Source organism: Poecilia reticulata, chromosome 13 (assembly GCF_904066995.2).
Source record: "Poecilia reticulata chromosome 13, P_reticulata-male-v2, whole genome shotgun sequence".
Taxonomy (NCBI): domain Eukaryota; kingdom Metazoa; phylum Chordata; class Actinopteri; order Cyprinodontiformes; family Poeciliidae; genus Poecilia; species Poecilia reticulata.
In genome coordinates, this window is record NC_088842.1 from 32,078,908 (window position 1) to 32,097,076 (window position 18,169).

Below are 18,169 nucleotides of genomic sequence, written 5' to 3' on the forward strand. Positions count from 1 at the left end.
AAAATGTGATTAACTCTTCACTACAATTTATGTATTTCTGTCTTATTTTGGGCATTATTGGTCCTCCGTATGGTTAAGTCAGATACAGAATTGGACCGACATGTTTCCGGTCAGACTGCACTAAAAAAAAGTGACTTTTCCGAGGCGACCCTGAACGCAGCATTTGGACGTCGGCTGTATTAAAACCACCATGTGTCTTTTATCTCCGGCTGATTATCAAACCGCTTTATTGTCGGTCCAGGACCATTCATCTGCCGGTTCTGGATGTAAACACAGAATCATCCCAGGGAATCCGACCGGTTCCAGCGGTGCCCCTGACCTCCATCTTGTTTTCTTACCCTCGGCTCCGATGGACACCAGCTTGACTCCCTTGCTGGCGATGAAGTCCAGCGCTTTGTTGACGTTGTTGATCTTGTGGACCCTCATCTTGCCTCGCTCCGGCTTCGGTAACCGCTCGCCTGCAGAGACAGAGGAGGGGGGGGGGTGAGGACGCGTTTCCGCACGCTCAGCAGAACGGCCGCTCCGTCAGGGAGGCTAAGGTTACCGCGGCGACGTCGGCATCACTCAAAAATGAAGTGAATGTGAGAGGAAGCCGCAGGGTTGCTACGGTTTCTGAACTTCTCCAGGCTGTCGGGGGGGAAAACTGGCAGGAATCTCAGATTGAAAATACTTTATTGATCCCAGAGGGAAATAAATGTTTTAGCTCATTAACTAAAACAGTTAGAAAGATCTCCTGTAGCAGCCTGTGTTACAGCAAATCTGAAGAAGCCTCTGACTGAAGACAAAGGGGTTTCCAAAGACCAACTCAGGAAGACGAGTCCAACACAGACAGAGACAAACGGTTGGATCCACAAACAGAGATGGGAGTTGGATGGACAAACGGACGGACGGATGGATAAGCAGAAAGAAACTGATGAATGGATGAGTGGACAAATGAAAGACCAATAGAGTTTTGGATGGACAGAGACAGATGGACGGACACAACATTTGTTGATGGAACTGAATTTCTATTTCTCCTTCCAAACCCGGAAGCTCCTAAAACAACTTCCAGGTTTTCTGGACAGAGCGGTTAATCTGCCTGAAGAGGCCGTCCAGCGACCCGTCCGTCCAGCGACCCGTCCGTCCAGCGACCCGTCCGTCCGTCCCCGGTCCCGTAGAACTGACCTGAGATGACCTCCAGCAGCAGCATCAGTTTGAGTCCATCCCTGAAGTCTTCCTCGATGTTTTCGATCTGCGTCCCGGCTTTCCTCAGGTGGGAGTTGCACCACGCCGTGAACGTCTAAACAAAAAACAGAATAAAAATGATCCTCCTGATTTCACGACAACAATCTGACGTCTCATAAACAAACATTTAACCAACTTCAGGAAACGACAAGAATAAAAAGGAGTAAATCTCTGGCAAAGTTACAAATTGGCTCTAAAGTACTAAAAGTTTTGGATTAATCTCAGAAATGTTCATGATGTTTGGCAGAGATTTGCTCCATTTCCTTCCCGTCTATAATGTCCTCAATACACCGGTGAAGGGAAAAGAGGGAATATTTGATAACTAAAGCTGAAACGAAGCATCAGCTTCTGAAACCATTTAAGCCGAACAGAATCGATAAAGCAGCAGAATCGATAAACCAACAGAATCGATGAACCAGCAGAATCGATAAACCAACAGAATCGATAACAGAATCGATAACAGAATCGATAAACCAGCAGAATCGATAACAGAAACGATAACAGAATCAATAAACCAGCAGAATCGATAAACCAGAAACGATAAACCAGCAGAATCGATAAACCAGCAGAATCGATAAACCAACAGAATCGATAAACCAACAGAATCGATAAACCAACAGAATCGATAAACCAACAGAATCGATAAACCAGCAGAATCGATAAACCAACAGAATCGATAAACCAGCAGAATCGATAAACCAGCAGAATCGATAAACCAACAGAATCGATAAACCAACAGAATCGATAAACCAACAGAATCGATAAACCAGCAGAATCGATAACAGAAACGATAACAGAATCGATAAACCAGCAGAATCGATAAACCAACAGAATCGATAAACCAGCAGAATCGATAAACCAACAGAATCGATAAACCAACAGAAACGATGAACCAGCAGAATCGCCACTCCAGAGAAGCAAACGGATCCAGAAGGTTTGATTGGTAATCTAGTAAACAAAAGCATCTGTACGGTTGCTATGCATTCCTGAAACAATGTGTTTTAAATCATTTTATTTCCAGGCAGCTCGTGGAACGGCCGGAGCCTCGTCACGCCACGCATCAAAAATAATAAACCCATCCGCCCAAACACACGATAAACGATTCCTCTCCCCAAAACACATTTAAAGCTTCAGTTGAAAACCTTGCAAAAGTAACACTGCAGCAGAAACGCAGGGAGACCTAAAATACAGGAGAGAAAAACACATTTCAGCTTTTATTCCAGCTTAAAAAAAAAAGAAAAAAACTGCTAAAAATAACATTTTAGTTTAGATTTAAAAGTGTAAGCAAAATATGCAGCCAGTTGTCTAAAAGAATCACTTCTGTCCTGTTCCAGATAAATATATTACAACCAAAAACGCTAAGCTAACACTGTTAGCCTAGCGTAGTTGGAGGGAGAAATTGTTGTTTTTTTTTTTAACCAAAGACTAATGGAGAAATCCTCCAACCGCTAAAATCTGACGCCACTCCACTTTTGTTTACATCCCATGAAGAAGGAAGTTGCTCTCAGTGTCTTCAGTGGTTCTTGGTGCAGCGCCCCCACAGGCCAGGAGGGGAACTGGCTGCTCAAAGGAATTTAATACAAAATGCTGACGAGACGCCATGTGACCCAAACCGGGTCAGAAACAGAACAAGGCCCTCAACCGGTAGCAGATCATGACTCTGGACATGCCCACATTTAAATTATGTATAATGAGCAACAGCTGATCGACTCGAACAGAACCGTTCTGCTGAACACTCAGTTTTAAAAAGCTCATTTACTGTTTGGTTTCCCAGAATAAAAACACCTTCGCCCCCCCGCCGTGTTTGCAATTCCTCCTGTTGGAAAACATTATGACAGAGTGCTGCTGGCCGCTCCGCCCCTCTGCCCACCGTCCCCCTGGGCCGGCGGCACAAAGCGCCCATTGAGCCCCCTGGATAATAGCACCCTTCAGCCCAAAGCCACCGAGTGTGTGTGTGTGTGTGTGTGAGAGAGAGACCCCTCCCCCAGAGGGCCGGCAGTCCAGCCTCTCCCCTCCGTCTGCGAGCGGCCGGAGGAAGAGGAGGGTGGAGGGGTTTTCGGTGGGCAGCAGCGGCGGCAGGACAATGGTCCGCCTGCCACCGACGCGCAGAAACGGCAACAATGCAGCAGGAAGTGGCGCTGCAGTGACAGGAAGTTGCAGACAATCGGTGAAGATGCATTAATCACCGCGTTGGAGTTGTTAAAAACTTCCAATTTATCGTCAAGAAAAACGCTTTCCGCTTCGTTTCTGGATCTCACCAACATGGAGATGTTCATAAATCCCTGTTTTTATGCAGAATATTGACTCTCTACTTCATTTTGATCTGAATTTTACTGAGCAAAAACAGTTTCCTGCAACATTCACACATCAAGATCAAGTAGTTCAACATATTCCACTCATGGCTGAAGTAGGGAGGCAATTAAAAATTATTTTAGTAATCGATTAATCGTTAGAATATTCAATTAATCAGATAAAAGCTCGACATTCTGCAGAAATTGTATTCGACAACTTAAGTTTTTGTATGCAGTATTAGAAATACATTGAAATATGAAAATAGATTCCTTTTTTTTTTACAAATACGAAACTTTTTATTGCATAAAATGCAACATATTTCTTCAGTGAATAATCGATTAATCACAATTTATCTAATTATTTGTTTCTGTGCTAAATTGTATTTAACCAAGTTTCATAAATGAAACAAAAGCTGATTTGGGTGCAGTAAAGTCAGCTTTTCATCTTTTGACTAAATTTGTTGACGACCATTTTAATAATCGATTAATCACGATTAATCGTTTCAGCCTTTGGTTGAAGTGTTTCTACCTGTGAACGCCTACATGTACCCATAAGAACATTTGGGACGTGTTAACGCTCGTTTTCCTGCAGCTGAAGGCCACGTTGAGCAGGTCCTTCGCCCCAAACCCAGCAGAGCTCAGCCTCCCTGCAGCCGCTCAACACACCCAGCCATCACGAAGCCTCCTGCGCAGACAGACGTAACAGCGCCTCGCTGTAAGAGCAACATTTCTGAGGCGCTGCAGTGATTTCCGTTAAAGCCCAGCAAGCCTGAACATGCAGAGCTGCTCCCACACTGGATCAACAGTCCCTGATGCTGTGCCTAATGCAGAGTTTCTCAGATAAAGCTGAGGTGCATCAAAACTTTGTCTTTTTTTAGAGACTCTATAGAGAATCAGAGCTCTTAATCCTGGGAATTACGAATCGACTCCATCCATCCATTTTCTTACACCCTGGTCCCTCAGTGGGGTCAGGAGGTGCTGGTGCCTCTCCAGCTGGCGTTCTGGGCGAGAGGCGGGGTCACCTGGACAGGTCACCTGGACAGGTTGCCAGTCTGTCGCAGGGCAACACAGAAACACACAACCATGCACACACACACACACACTCACACCTAGGGAGGATTTGGAGAGGCCAAATAACCTGACAGTCATGTTTTTGGACTGTGGGAGGAAACCGGAGTACCTGTAGAAAACCCATCATGCACAGGGAGAACATGGAGACTCCATGCAGAAAGACCGGGAATCAAACCCAGAACCTTCTTGCTGCAAGGCAACAGCTCTACCAACTGCGCCACTGTGCAGCCCGCGAATCGACTCAAAAATCAATTTTTAGTCATAAGTCTGAGTATATTGCACATCATGCATGCGTCGTTATTCTGATAGTTTTATTTAAGAACCCAGACTGTTGAGCTAAGCTGGTAACTTAAGAGGATTTATGCACAAACTTATTGTTTAAATATAAACTGATGGTGCGAGACCTTATAGAAATGTTTTAAATGGTCGTCACATTATTTAAACAGAATCTCTAAACGGTTTGAATAGAAAACTTCCAGAAAACTGCAAAACAGCCGAAACACTGACTGGCTAAAAATGCAGCTGTTTAAAGTCTTTTAATTAATAATTACTGGGATATTGACCAACATATTTGATGTGTATTGATAATTTTAATGATGATGTAAAGCTGCTGAAATGTGCGACACAAACTGGATTTAAAAAAAAGTTTCTGAATCAAACCTCCAGAACCTTTAAGACTCGTGTTTCTGTCCCAGTTGACAGAGTTTCAACTAAAGGCAAAAGGTTGAGGAGACCCCTAAAGGGTAACTCCTCGTGCGGATAGGAAGAATGTTTTTAATTTCTTTTCTACGTTTTAATGATGTAAAGCTCCCCGGAAAACGTCCCAGTTAAACGACGTTTAACTGAAGTCCTACGGGGTTTAGAGTCTCAGTTGACGGAGTTTCAACTAAAAACCTAGAGGTTGGAGTCCTTGTCAAACGGTGTTTTTGACTAAAGTCCCTGAGGGTTAGAATCCCAGTTAAACGACGTTTAACTGAAGTCCTAAAGGGGGTTTAATGTTTTTATCTTTTCTTTTTAAATCTCTCTTTCTCACCGTTTATTTAATGTCACCTGCTGTTTTTATTTTAATTATGTAAAGCACTTTGAAATGCCTTGCTGCTGAAATGTGCAATACAAATAAAATTTGATTGATTGTCGTCCATTAAAGAGCAAAAACATGTGATTCTGTCCCAAAGCCGCCGCTGTAATCTTTAGTTTTCAGCGGAGCTGCAGACGGGTGGAGACCTGCGGCGGGTTGCAGGATGATCCAAACGGCGGACATGTTTCCATCAGATCCAGAGTCTCATCATCCGTTCTGGATCTGCGGCTGCAAGTGAAACATGAAGGAAAAGCTCTGATTTTCCGCCGTGCTTCGATCCGCGTCGGCCCGTTTGGGTCGGCAGAGGGAGGAGAGCCGAGCAACAGGTGCAGCATGTGACTGCGACCTTTCACCCTGGCGTGCCGTCATCCCTCATACGCAGCTCATCATGTGACCCGTCTGCTTTACGACGGTCAATCCCGCTCCAAACGCCGGCTCTGCTCGAGGGAATCTAACCTCCCGTTAGATTTAATCGGCTGCCGGCTGAATTAAGAGCTAACCGGTGAATCCTGTTTAACCTGACCGAGTGTCGGCGCCGTGACCTCTGACCTCAGCCACAGATAACGAGCTGAAGTCAGCAAATCTGGATCCGAGTGCTAAGACGGTTCAGAGCGTGAAGCTCTTAGGTAACTGCTGCCTCCGTCAGGCTGTAGCCGCCTCATAAAATCATTTACTTCTGGCCGTTTTCCACATCAGTGAACTTTAACTAGACACCTGCAGTTCCTCCAGCAGGATGGAGCCGCTTCGCCTCGCCGTGGACCAACGAGCTGCTGGGTTAACAGCTGCAGAGGGAGGCAGAGGAGGAAAAACTCTCACATGCCATTTAAGGTCCTGATGAAACCGGGTCAAACCTCTGCGAGCGTTTCTAAAACAAAAAGGGAGCAAAGTTTTTATTTCCTTGCTGCTCCGTGGCTTCGCTTTTATACGTTGGGACACAGATTTTATCCCCCAGATGCTCAGAGCATCATGAATCGATTAATCGATTATTGAAATCAACTAATTCAGTAATTATTGTTAACTGAAGTGTACAAATTTTTTAAAAAAAGGCTGTTTGTTGACAGAGTAGTAATTAAACTAAAACTGTAAAGTTCATCCATTGTTAAACTTCTCAGTTTTGGCTTAATCTGGTCTGTTTCAGTATTTTTTACACTAAAATAAATCTGTTATCACCTGATGTTAACGCAAGCAGAAAGGCCTTAAATTAAATGTTTATTTTCTTATTCTAAAAAGGAACCGAATTGTTTAAATGCATCTTGCATAACTGCATAAAAAACTTTAGTGACTAAAAGAAAAATGTGCTTTTTTTAACCGATTACTCGCCAGGATAATCGATTTACTCTAATAATCGTTTTTGTGGCAGCTGTAGATGCTAAAACAGAAAAAACTAAGATTGTTGCTTCACTCATCATGAGTGTTTCAGCGACTCCACGGTGGGAAATCAGCCGCCAACGGAAACGCCTGCAGGGAAACCCGAGGAGTCGGAGCTCAGAGTCGGTGATGCCTTCACTGACAAACGGCTTTCATAGTTTCATAGTTCTGATTTTCAGACATTGTTTACGTCCAGATTTGCTGCTTATTCTTCCGGTGCAGAATTAGGATCCATGTCTGACGTTAAAGTTTAATAAAACGCTCGAGAACCTGGGGAACTAAATCAGACCAGATTTTTTGTGAAAAGTTTATTTTTTTTTCTTTTCAAGAAAAGTTGGGATCTCCTAATTTTCCTGAAAATGAGCGTGAATCCTTCTGGGATCGACCGTTTAGTCTAAAACAAATCTGATCCCTAATCCACTTCCTCTCTGATCTGATGGGGTCAAAGGTTACAGATAAGACCAGCATCAGATTAAAGAGACAAAACCAGGCAGAAAAACACACGACAGAGCAGACACACCCCTGAAAGTCCGTCACACACACACACACACACACACACACACACACACACACACACACACACACACACACACACACACACACACACACACACACACACACACACACCACTCCTTGAGCAGGAATGTACTCTAGTCACAAGAATCCAACCACCTACTCACACCTGCCACATGCTTGAAGTTCACCAATTAGTCTCACACCCAATTTCTCAACCCATCCGCCATGTTTAGGCTGCACACAAGTCGGATGTGTGTTAGTGACCCATTCCCCCCACTCACACACACTCGGAGATGAGGGTGTGTCCTAGGATTGGACAGAATGAGGCAGGTTGAAAGTTGCACAACGCCTGGAGATCTTCTCATGACGGCAGCAGAGGGTGTGTGCCGTCTGTGGGTCACACGCCCGGTTTTCCTCCCCGTTTCACACCAATGAGCTCATCAGCAGTTTGATGCACCGACGTCAAACTGCGACACAACAACTCCTTCAAGCCAGGTCCGACTCAGCCCAGAAGGAAACCAGGAGCTAGAGACCAGGCCTGAAATCTGGGCGCAGCGACGGACTCTGACCTGAACCTGCGCAGCCACATAAAGACGGTTACAAAGTCGGCCTTCTGTCACCTGGAGAACATTTCCAGCACCAAGTCACTGGCATCGACAAACTCATCCATGCGTTGAGCTTCTACTGGATCCCTGGAGCTCAGATTTTAATCGATTGATCATCAGAATAATTAATCACTACAATAATTGACTGTTCTTGGCGTTAAACTTCACTTTGCTTTAATTTCTCGCTGCAATCGGCTAAAACGAAACCCTCAGAGCCGCTCACAGGAAGCTGGATGGCACCGACCCGCCCGGCACCGGGCCCGGCGCCGTGACATCACCCTCCACTGGTTTGAGGAATGCGACATGCGGCGGCTGCATGTTGGAGCGCATCCTGCGCGTTTGGATGGTGCTCTGAGGCCTGCAGCGCTCAGGTTTGTCCCCCGAGGGAATCTGCCACCAGCCGACTCCCCTCCTCCGCCGAGCTCACCTGGATGCAGGTCTGCACCCGCCTGCCCCACTGGGAACCAGTTCAACCAGCCGCCAGCTGCCAGCAGAGGTGTGAGAAACAGCAACCGACGTCTCTGGAGCCCGTCGATCAATCAAGTTTGGTTGTGTTGCAAATTTCAGCGTTGCGTCATGAAAAGCCAAAAAAAAAACATCGTCCAGTCAGGAACCGCGTGGGAACGCCATGTTTTTGGGGAATCTGCCTCTTTAAGGGACGACATTTTCCAGCAACTTGATTCAGATTTTCAGGATCATGAATCGATTCAGAAACGATCACAAAATCAATCAAGTTAATTTGTGTAGCACATTGCAGCAGCTTTACGTCATGAAAACAAAAACACCCTTCAGTCACCAACAGTAAAACCATCAAAACACGTCAAATACGTTGGTCAACCTTCCAGGCGCTACACAGATGGGACTTTAGGATGTCAGTGTTTTGGGTGTTTTGCAGTTTTCTGGAAGTTTACTCCATGCTTGGTTCTGGTTCTGGATGCGGGCCAGAACCTGAAGACCTGAGAGGTCTGGAAGTTTGATGCTACAGCAGCAGATCTTTAAGCCGCTCAGTGATTTATGAGCATTTTAATCCAATAAAACTGGCAAAAACCTCCCGATTCCTTATTGACCACTTAAACCGTTTTTGTGTTTGAAACATTAAAAAGATACAAAACAAATTTCTGAAATAAAAATCACGGTTTCCTAAAACGCAGCCACAGCATTCCTGTGGAGAACGGTTTGATTTGCAGCAAAGGATGAATCTGCAGATGAAACATATTCCCAACATCCACTCAGCTTCAATGCTGCAGAGCCGAGCCGTTGATTATTTTTGATTAATCAACTGATAATTGGGTAACAAAAGGTGCCTAAAGGATGTTTTTGTACAGAATTTGAACCGGATGGAGTTTAAACTTCCACTTCAGGAGTTCTGGGTTCAACAGGTCCAGAGAAAGGTCGTTTTTTTTCCTCCATCTTAAATGTAAAATTTATGCATCATTTGTATAGTTTCAGCTTAATTACTGCTCTGAGTTTGTCGTTTTAGCAAATTGTCTTTGAGTCTCTGTACTCCAGTTAACGATTAATTGATTAATCGCGATTAATCGTTTCAGCCCTAATTATAAGTCAGATTCCTCTGGGCCAACTTACTGCTTACCAAGTGGAGATTAATATCTTTTTTTGTTTGTTTAGTCAAATTTCATCACCAGATGATTTTTTAAGAGTTTGAGCCTTTAATCTCAGCACTTTGGATCACAGAGGCATAAAAATGTTCTTTGATTCAACAGATGAGCTGCAACATACAGAGTTAAGCTCCATGTTGGATCCCAACTTCTTTAGTCCGCTTTGTGTCATTTCAAACACGGAATCAGAGAAGCAGCAGATGAGGCTGGTCACCAACTGTGACCTAAACGTGATTTAAAACCAAACTTCTGCTGCACCGTTTTTATGCTGCAGCTCTGAGAAAACGCTGAAACCAAAATCGAGGAATTTGAAAACTGTAAAAACAAGAACAGCAGCAACAGTAAAAGTTTTATATGTGGATGTTTTGGCAGGAGGAGAAACCTCAAGGAAGTTGGACTGGATCTGCCGCTGCACCAGGACGGGCCAAAACCAAGGAGTCCAGCATCTGGACCGGTCCGGTCCGGCTGCAGCACTCCTATTCTTAGATTAAATAAAGGGCTGTGCTGTGGAATTAAATTACTATTAATGTTTCATCTTATTTCACTACAAATTCCAAATGTTAACAGAAATGTACTGTAATTATCTGGTTAAATCTAATAAAAGGTCTGCGTGAAAAAACTAAATCTCATCAAGTATTTTGGTTTATTTTGTAGTACAGATATTTTAGTACACTTAAAATAAGAAAACTAACAAGTTTTCAGCAAGAAAGGAAGCCGTTTTAAGTCATTAATAATTTATTATAGATGAAAAAGTTCCTGTTCCACTGGCAGATTATTTCACTGATAACATTTTTCCCCATGTTACCGACCCGTTGCATTGTGATCCTACCCCATCTCCTTACTAGCTGCTGGCTAACGAATAGCATTGGCTTTAGCTGTTGTCAATATAATGCTAAATCTTAAAATAAACACATAAAATAAAAATGCATGCAGTGCTTCGCTACTAGTTGTCAATATTATGACAACTAGATAACGAGGTCAGGAAAAAATTTAGAAAAAAATTGCGAGGGAGAGTGAAGTAGTTCAGTTATGCTAGCTTGACTTTGACAAAGCTAACATGTAGATGCGATGAAGAATTCAGTGTTTTACTTCAGTTAAAATAAAAAAGTGACCTAAACATCAACTCTGACAGATCAGCAGAGCAGGTGTTTAAATTATCTAATCTATCACCGTGTTAGCTTAGCTAATAGCAGCTGTAGCTAATCTACCACCGTGTTAGCTTAGCTAATAGCAGCTGTAGCTAATCTACCACCGTGTTAGCTTAGCTAATAGCAGCTGTAGCTAATCTACCACCGTGTTAGCTTAACTAATAGCGGTAGCTAATCTACCACCGTGTTAGCTTAGCTAATAGCAGCTGTAGCTAATCTACTACCGTGTTAGCTTAGCTAATAGCAGTGGTAGCTAATCTACCACTGTTACCTTAGCTAATAGCAGCGGTAGCTAATCTACCACTGTTACCTTAGCTAATAGCAGCGGTAGCTAATCTGCCACAGTGTTAGTCTAGCTAATAGAAGTGGTAGCTAATCTACCACCGTGTTAGCTTAGCTAATAGCAGTGGTAGCTAATCTACCACCGTGTTATCTTAGCTAATAGCAGCGGTAGCTAATCTGCCACCGTGTTAGTTTAGCTAATAGAAGTGGTAGCTAATCTACCACCGTGTTAGCTTAGCTAATAGCAGTGGTAGCTAATCTACCGCAGCATCACGTAACAAATACCAAGCCTAAAAATCATAAAACTGAATGTTCTGTTCTTTATGTGGGAAATGTTTGAGTGTTTTTTGTTGTTGAATACCGAAACAAAAACTGGCGTCAGTTGCTATGGCAACGGGTCTCTGTGTAGCGTAGCCGACACACAGAGCAAGAAAAGTGGTTTTGAGTCGTTCTTTAACGGTTTTTCTGCATTAAATTAATAATTCCTTTGTCTCCCGGGTTCATTTAGTTGGCGGTTCTACCGCTGCGGCGCGGCTACGGATGGCGAGTAAAAGAATCGTGTTTTTGCCCTCCAGCTTTCTGCGCATGCGGCAAAATTCCCCGATGTAAAACAACAACATGCAAGGGGTTGATAAGTGAAATAAGTGAACTAGAACTCATCACTACTGAGGAATTATTGACTTAAAACAAGTTCCTATATCTGAAAGGTCATCTAACAGTTAGCTTTGTCTTATGTCAAGTGTACCAAGACATTTGCAGCGGAAACTAAACAAAATACTTGGTTAGATTTTGTGTTTTCTCAGCGCGGTGTGGATTTCACAGCCGGGTTCCTGACGGCGGCGTAACCGGATCTGCAGCTCGCTACCGTACAGCAGCAGTGCAGGAACGGGACACCGGCCCCCGCAGGCCCAACCGGGCAGGCGGCGCGATTTCACATCTGCGCAACTCAGACAGCTAGGAAGGAGAAGAGAAAAACGATAAAAATCCTCCAAAACAGAAACAAGCAGGCCGAAACGAGGAGCGGCGGCGACCCAGAGCGGGGACATCGACGCCCCACAGCAGAGCAGGGGTTGCTCCGGTCTCATTATCTCCTCAAGTCTGGACAGGTGATCATTAACATGTGTGCACAAACACAGAAACAGAGGGGGGCTCTGCTCCTGCTTCGTGTGCTGACAGGTAGTCTGGAGCACACACACACACACACACACACACACACACACACACACACACACACACACACACACACACACACACACACACACACACACACACACACACGTAATTGCTGTGTACTTCTTGGCCGGCCTAATGCCCCTCAGATATACCATTATGTGAGTCAACAACTTAACACAGACTGTTTTCAACAAGCTTCCTCGCTCACCAAGGAGCTTTAATGTAGCAGCAAACAGAAACAAACGGAAAGAACTGGAGGGGAAATGAATCGTTGTAAACGATTATTTTAGTAATCGAGTAATCTATAGATTTTTCTTACGATTAATCGGATAAAAACAATTATGAAATAAAATATTGGTAAATCTTCCATAACACCAGTGTTACTATCGGATATCAACATCAGTCTATTTTTTCCACCTTTGAGCTTCCGTACAAGTTACTTTTTTGTAGACTGGAGGAGCAACACGGGATATTTACGGCTCCTCCGTTCAGAAACTCATCTACCCGCCATGTTCCGCCTCCCGTCTGTTCAGACCGGGATGATATAAGTTTATTGTGCGGTTCGTCCGTAAAGCTGCTCTGACCCTGTAAGCATCAACCCTCAGCCGCCCGCCGTGTTCAGTCTCTCCGCTCACCTGTAGAAATCCTCCTCAGCTTCTTCCCGCCGTTCAACCAGCAGCTCCGGAGCAGAAAGGCTGCCGAACTCCCGGCATCGCGCCGGTCATTTTAAGGATGTTTATTGGTCCCACAAAAACGATGAAAACCCGGAATTATCACCAATCAGTAAAATCCCTGCGGGCCGAACGTGAAGATTGGACGTTATGCCGCTAACACGTAGCTTCCGTCAACAACTCGGAGGCGGAAGTCAGAGCTCCGCGCAACGCAAATAATGTTCCGGCTGAAACACGGTGCGCTAAATGACAAAACATAAATTAACGAAGCTTCGAGGCAGGTCAATTTTCCTCGAGGAGTTTTAATAATCGAGGTACTCGAATCACTCGAGATAAACGGTATAAAAACGCTGCAGCTGGAAAGGACAACAGGACTTTTTCTCCAAGTCTGTGTCACGTTTTTGCATCTTCAAGTGAAAAACATCTTGCCAAGTATTTTTAATCTGCTTTACGGTACAAACGTATTTATTTCACTTGAAATCAATAAAACAAAACGTACAAGTAACTTTTCAATAAAATCTAGGAGGGTGGCCAAAGTGAGGCCCGGGGGCCTTTTGTGGCCCTTGAAAGGATTTTGTTCGGCCCTGGCTACAAGTGGTAAAAATTTGACAAAGAGAAAACTGATGAAGCCAAACCAAAGATACTTGGTAGGATTTAGTGTTTTTGTAGCGCAAACAGGATTTCAACTGTTCGACTCCAAGCTCTGCTGGACGGCGGCGTCCTCGTGCGACTTTTAATTTGTCTGAATTAACTCGGATTTAAAGCAGATTTTTGGGAAGGGTTTTCTGTAAAGGTTGCATTGTTCATCATGGTTGGGCGTTCCCATCAGATTAATCTGACAAATAGTTTCCTCTTGTAACCAGACGCAAGCCGCTTGAGACGGGAATAAGTCTGAACTGCTATTCTGGTCGTTTCTACAAAAAGCAGCTGCTTCTTGACTGGAGCTTTGGTTGTAAACAGTGATGTTATGGCTGCTGCTGTCTGAACTGAACACATCCTTCTGCGTGATACAAATATGCTGACTGCAGCAGATATTCTACACTTTAAACAACTGTTTTATCTCGTTAAATGTTAGAAGTTGCTCAGATTTAGTTTTACATTTGCAGATCATTTGCTGACACTTGAGCGCACCAAACAGAAAAGTTAAAAACATTTAAATTAGTGTTCAATTTAAAGAGGCTCGTAGTTTTATATCTTCTCAACGGACCAATCATCACGCTGTTCTGATAAAGCATCTGGCAGTGACCAATCACAAGCCAGCAACTAATTTGACCTGGACTGCATGGCAGCATTAAGCTAACACCTTTCATGTCAAGTGAAGCAACAAACCAGATTATTAGCATCAGGATGCTAACGATTAACCTTTTCAATGCAACCAGTAGCACTGAGAAGCTAACACCTAGCATGTCTAAGCTAATGACATACTGGATTACACCATACTGAATGCTAAGGGGCTGCACAGTGGCGCAGTTGGTAGAGCTGTTGCCTTGCAGCACGAAGGTTCTGGGTTCGATTCCCGGCCCCGGTCTTTCTGCATGGAGTCTCCATGTTCTCCCTGTGCATGGTGGGTTTTCTCCGGGTACTCTGGTTTCCTCCCACAGTCCAAAAACATGACTGTCAGGTTAATTGGCTTTTCCAAATTGCCCCTAGGTGTGAGTGTGTGTGTGCATGGTTGTGTGTCTCTGTGTTGCCCTGCGACAGACTGGCGACCTGTCCAGTGTGACCCCGCCCCTCGCCCGGAACGTTAGCTGGAGAGGCACCAGCACCTCCTGACCCCACTGAGGGACAAGGGTGAAAAAAAATGGATGAATGCTAAGGCTAATCACGAAATGAATTACTTTAAAAGTAACAAAGACGGTAAAGATTAGCACGAATGAAGCAGTAAAGGGAACAACTAGCATGTTTAGGCAAATATCCAAATGTGAAATATTGGGAACATAATTCACCAAGAACAAAGAAAATACCGATGCAAATGGCCGATGGTTGCATGCATTCAGCAAAAGATTAGCATTAGCATCAACAACTAGCATTTCCAGGCTCATTAACCACTGAATCACAGCCTTACACGGCACCCTGCATGTCTACTCAAGAGATTTCCATAGTAGCATTAGGATGCTAATGATTAGCATCTATAAGCCAACTTGCACAAGAGTTGATGCCTGGTATATTCAAATCAAAAATATTTTATTCATCCTAGATGGAAGTTAATTGTTGGAATAAAAACGGTAACGTATCCCAGATGAGGCCATCGGTTGTTAGCAAACCCAGCTAATCCACCTCATTTGCTTTTGCTGCTCCTCTTTAAATGCATCTGGCTGAATGGCAATGGCGACACTGGAGTACGGGATATGATCCCTGCCCAATGCGACCAGTGGAAAAGTCAGCTGGAACAACTTCTTTCTCTGCATGCATGAAGCCTCCTTTTCAGCTTCGGTATTATTTTAGCTTTTGACTTCAGGTTGTAAATAACACCATCTTGTTGCCACGGTTACACATCGTAACTCTCCAAAAGTAAAAAAAAAAAAAAAACAAACAACAAAAATCTGATGCAAACATCTTGTAGAGTAGAAATCGTTTGTTTTTCAAGCCAGCAAACCAAAAAAATGCTACAATAGTTGAATCCCATGTTTCATTTTTGGAAAATACCAACTTGGCCCATGAAACAAAATGTCTAATCTCGCATTACTGCCTACATGATGCATTCTAGATTTTACAAATTAGCGATTTATTCTCCACAACTCAAAGGTTTAAACAATAAAGAGAAAGAGAGGAAATGAGGGTGGGAGGGAAAAACTAGAGGAAAGGCTAAATGTCAGCTGCAGCGTTCGGTCATTTCTCCGTTCATTTCAGTCTCTTCCTGCCTTTGTTGGTCACCGAGTCCCGCCAGGGGTCAAAACGCCGCGCCAGGGGTCAAAACGCCGCGCCAGGGCTCAAAACGCCGGTCAAAACGCCGCGCCAGGGCTCACAACGCCGCGCCAGGGGTCAAAACGCCACGGTCAAAACGCCGCGCCAGGGGTCAAAACGCCGCGCCAGGGGTCAAAACGCCGCGCTCACAACGCCGCGCCAGGGGTCAAAACGCCGCGCTAGGGGTCAAAACGCCGCGCCAGGGGTCAAAACGCCGCGCCAGGGCTCAAAACGCCGCGCCAGGGGTCAAAACGCCACGGTCAAAACGCCGCGCCAGGGCTCACAACGCCGCGCCAGGGGTCACAACGCCGCGCCAGGGGTCAAAACGCCGCGCTCACAACGCCGCGCCAGGGGTCAAAACGCCGCGCTAGGGGTCAAAACGCCGCGCCAGGGGTCAAAACGCCGCGCCAGGGCTCACAACGCCGCGCCAGGGGTCAAAACGCCACGGTCAAAACGCCGCGCCAGGGCTCACAACGCCGCGCCAGGGCTCACAACGCCGCGCCAGGGCTCACAACGCCGCGCCAGGGCTCACAACGCCGCGCCAGGGCTCAAAACGCCGCGCCAGGGGTCAAAACGCCGCGCCAGGGCTCACAACGCCGCGCCAGGGCTCACAACGCCGCGCCAGGGCTCACAACGCCGCGCCAGGGCTCACAACGCCGCGCCAGGGCTCACAACGCCGCGCCAGGGCTCAAAACGCCGCCCCAGGGGTCAAAACGCCGCCCCAGGGGTCAAAACGCCGCCCCAGGGGTCAAAACGCCGCCCCAGGGGTCAAAACGCCGCCCCAGGGGTCAAAACGCCGCGATTACCACCGTGAGCGTCTGGCCTACATCAAGATCGGCAATAAAATGGCTTAAAAACTGAAGAATACAGTTTAGAACAGTGTTTTTCAACCACTCTTCCGCGGCACACTAGTGTGCCGTGAGTGATCGTCAGGTGTGCCGTGGAAATGATCCAATTTCACCTACGGTACCGTATTTTCCGGGCTATAAGCTGCTACTCTTTTCCTAAACTTTGAACCATGCGGCTTGTAGCCCGATGTGGCTTTGCTGTGTATTTTTCTTCAACCACCAGGGGGCTCTCTAGCAGGTAGTGAATCTTTAGAAGTCAAAATTGTAAATCAAAAGAAGAACGTGCTAATTTTCAACCACATGCTAGCAGCAGGCACGACAGAGAAATGTTTTCAAACTCGTATCATGCAGCTTCTAAGTTGAGGGCTGTCGATCTGGCACTACAGGAGGGAAATGGAGCCGCTGCATTTAAGCTCGGTGTGAATGAAACCATGGTTCGGCTTTGGAGACGGAGGGCTGCGTCCAGCAGATTTATTAGGACGCCGCCCTCTGCTGGGTCCTAATGGAAAACAGAGAGCAGCTTTTTAAATTGAAGGTGCTAGTATGGTATGGTGCGCTCTATAGTCCGAAAAATACGGTAATTGATATTAAAAAAATTTTGAAATTGAATTATCTGCAAATAATGCCATCTTCGAGTGTCTGCTGTAGCAGTGACTAGCGGCGTAATCATGTAATGTTCTTACCACTAGGTGGCAGCAGGTACAGAGCATTTTACATTAAAACAAGAGAATTAGGGGCTGCACAGTGGCGCAGTTGGTAGAGCTGTTGCCTTGCAGCAAGAAGGTTCTGGGTTCGATTCCCGGTCTTTCTGCATGGAGTCTCCATGTTCTCCCTGTGCATGGTGGGTTTTCTCCAGGTACTCCGGTTTCCTCCCACAGTCCAAAAACATGACTGTCAGGTTAATTGGCCTCTCCAAATTGCCCCTAGGTGTGAGTGTGTGTGTGCATGGTTGTGTGTCTCTGTGTTGCCCTGCGACAGACTGGCGACCTGTCCAGGTGACCCCGCCTCTCGCCCGAAACGTTGGCTGGAGAGGCACCAGCAACCCTCCCGACCCCACTGAGGGAAAAAGGGTGCTAGGAAATGGATGGATGGATGGACAAGAGAATTAGTGATGCACGAATGTTACAGGTAGCGGTGAGAGCATCGTATCTAGCAAGACAGTGATGGAAAAGACAGAGAAGCTCAGCAGTAGTTGGGTTGGACATAACATGGGTCCATTTCCTACAACATATCTGTGTGAATTGAGCTTCTCTAGTCTGGCTACTATAAAAACTAAAACCAGAGAGACAGAGATGTTGAGGAAGAGCTTTGTCTTCAGTTTCTGCCAGGAAATCAACTGTTTTCATCCAAACATGCTCAGGTTTCACACCAGGT

At 45.4% G+C, this 18,169-nt stretch overlaps 1 protein-coding gene across 6 annotated transcripts in view; it reads right to left on the bottom strand.

The window, feature by feature from the left end:
• Positions 1 to 18,169, bottom strand: part of actn4 (actinin, alpha 4) — a 66,828-nt gene that overhangs the window by 21,744 nt on the left and 26,915 nt on the right. For all 6 annotated transcript variants that reach the window (XM_008426671.3, XM_017308292.2, XM_017308293.2 and 3 more), the window contains exons 2-3: positions 1,165 to 1,279; positions 339 to 458 (exon numbers count right to left, since the gene is read on the bottom strand). In XM_008426671.3, the coding sequence (XP_008424893.1) occupies positions 339 to 458; positions 1,165 to 1,279 (235 nt within the window). The remainder of the gene's footprint in view (positions 1 to 338; positions 459 to 1,164; positions 1,280 to 18,169) is intronic.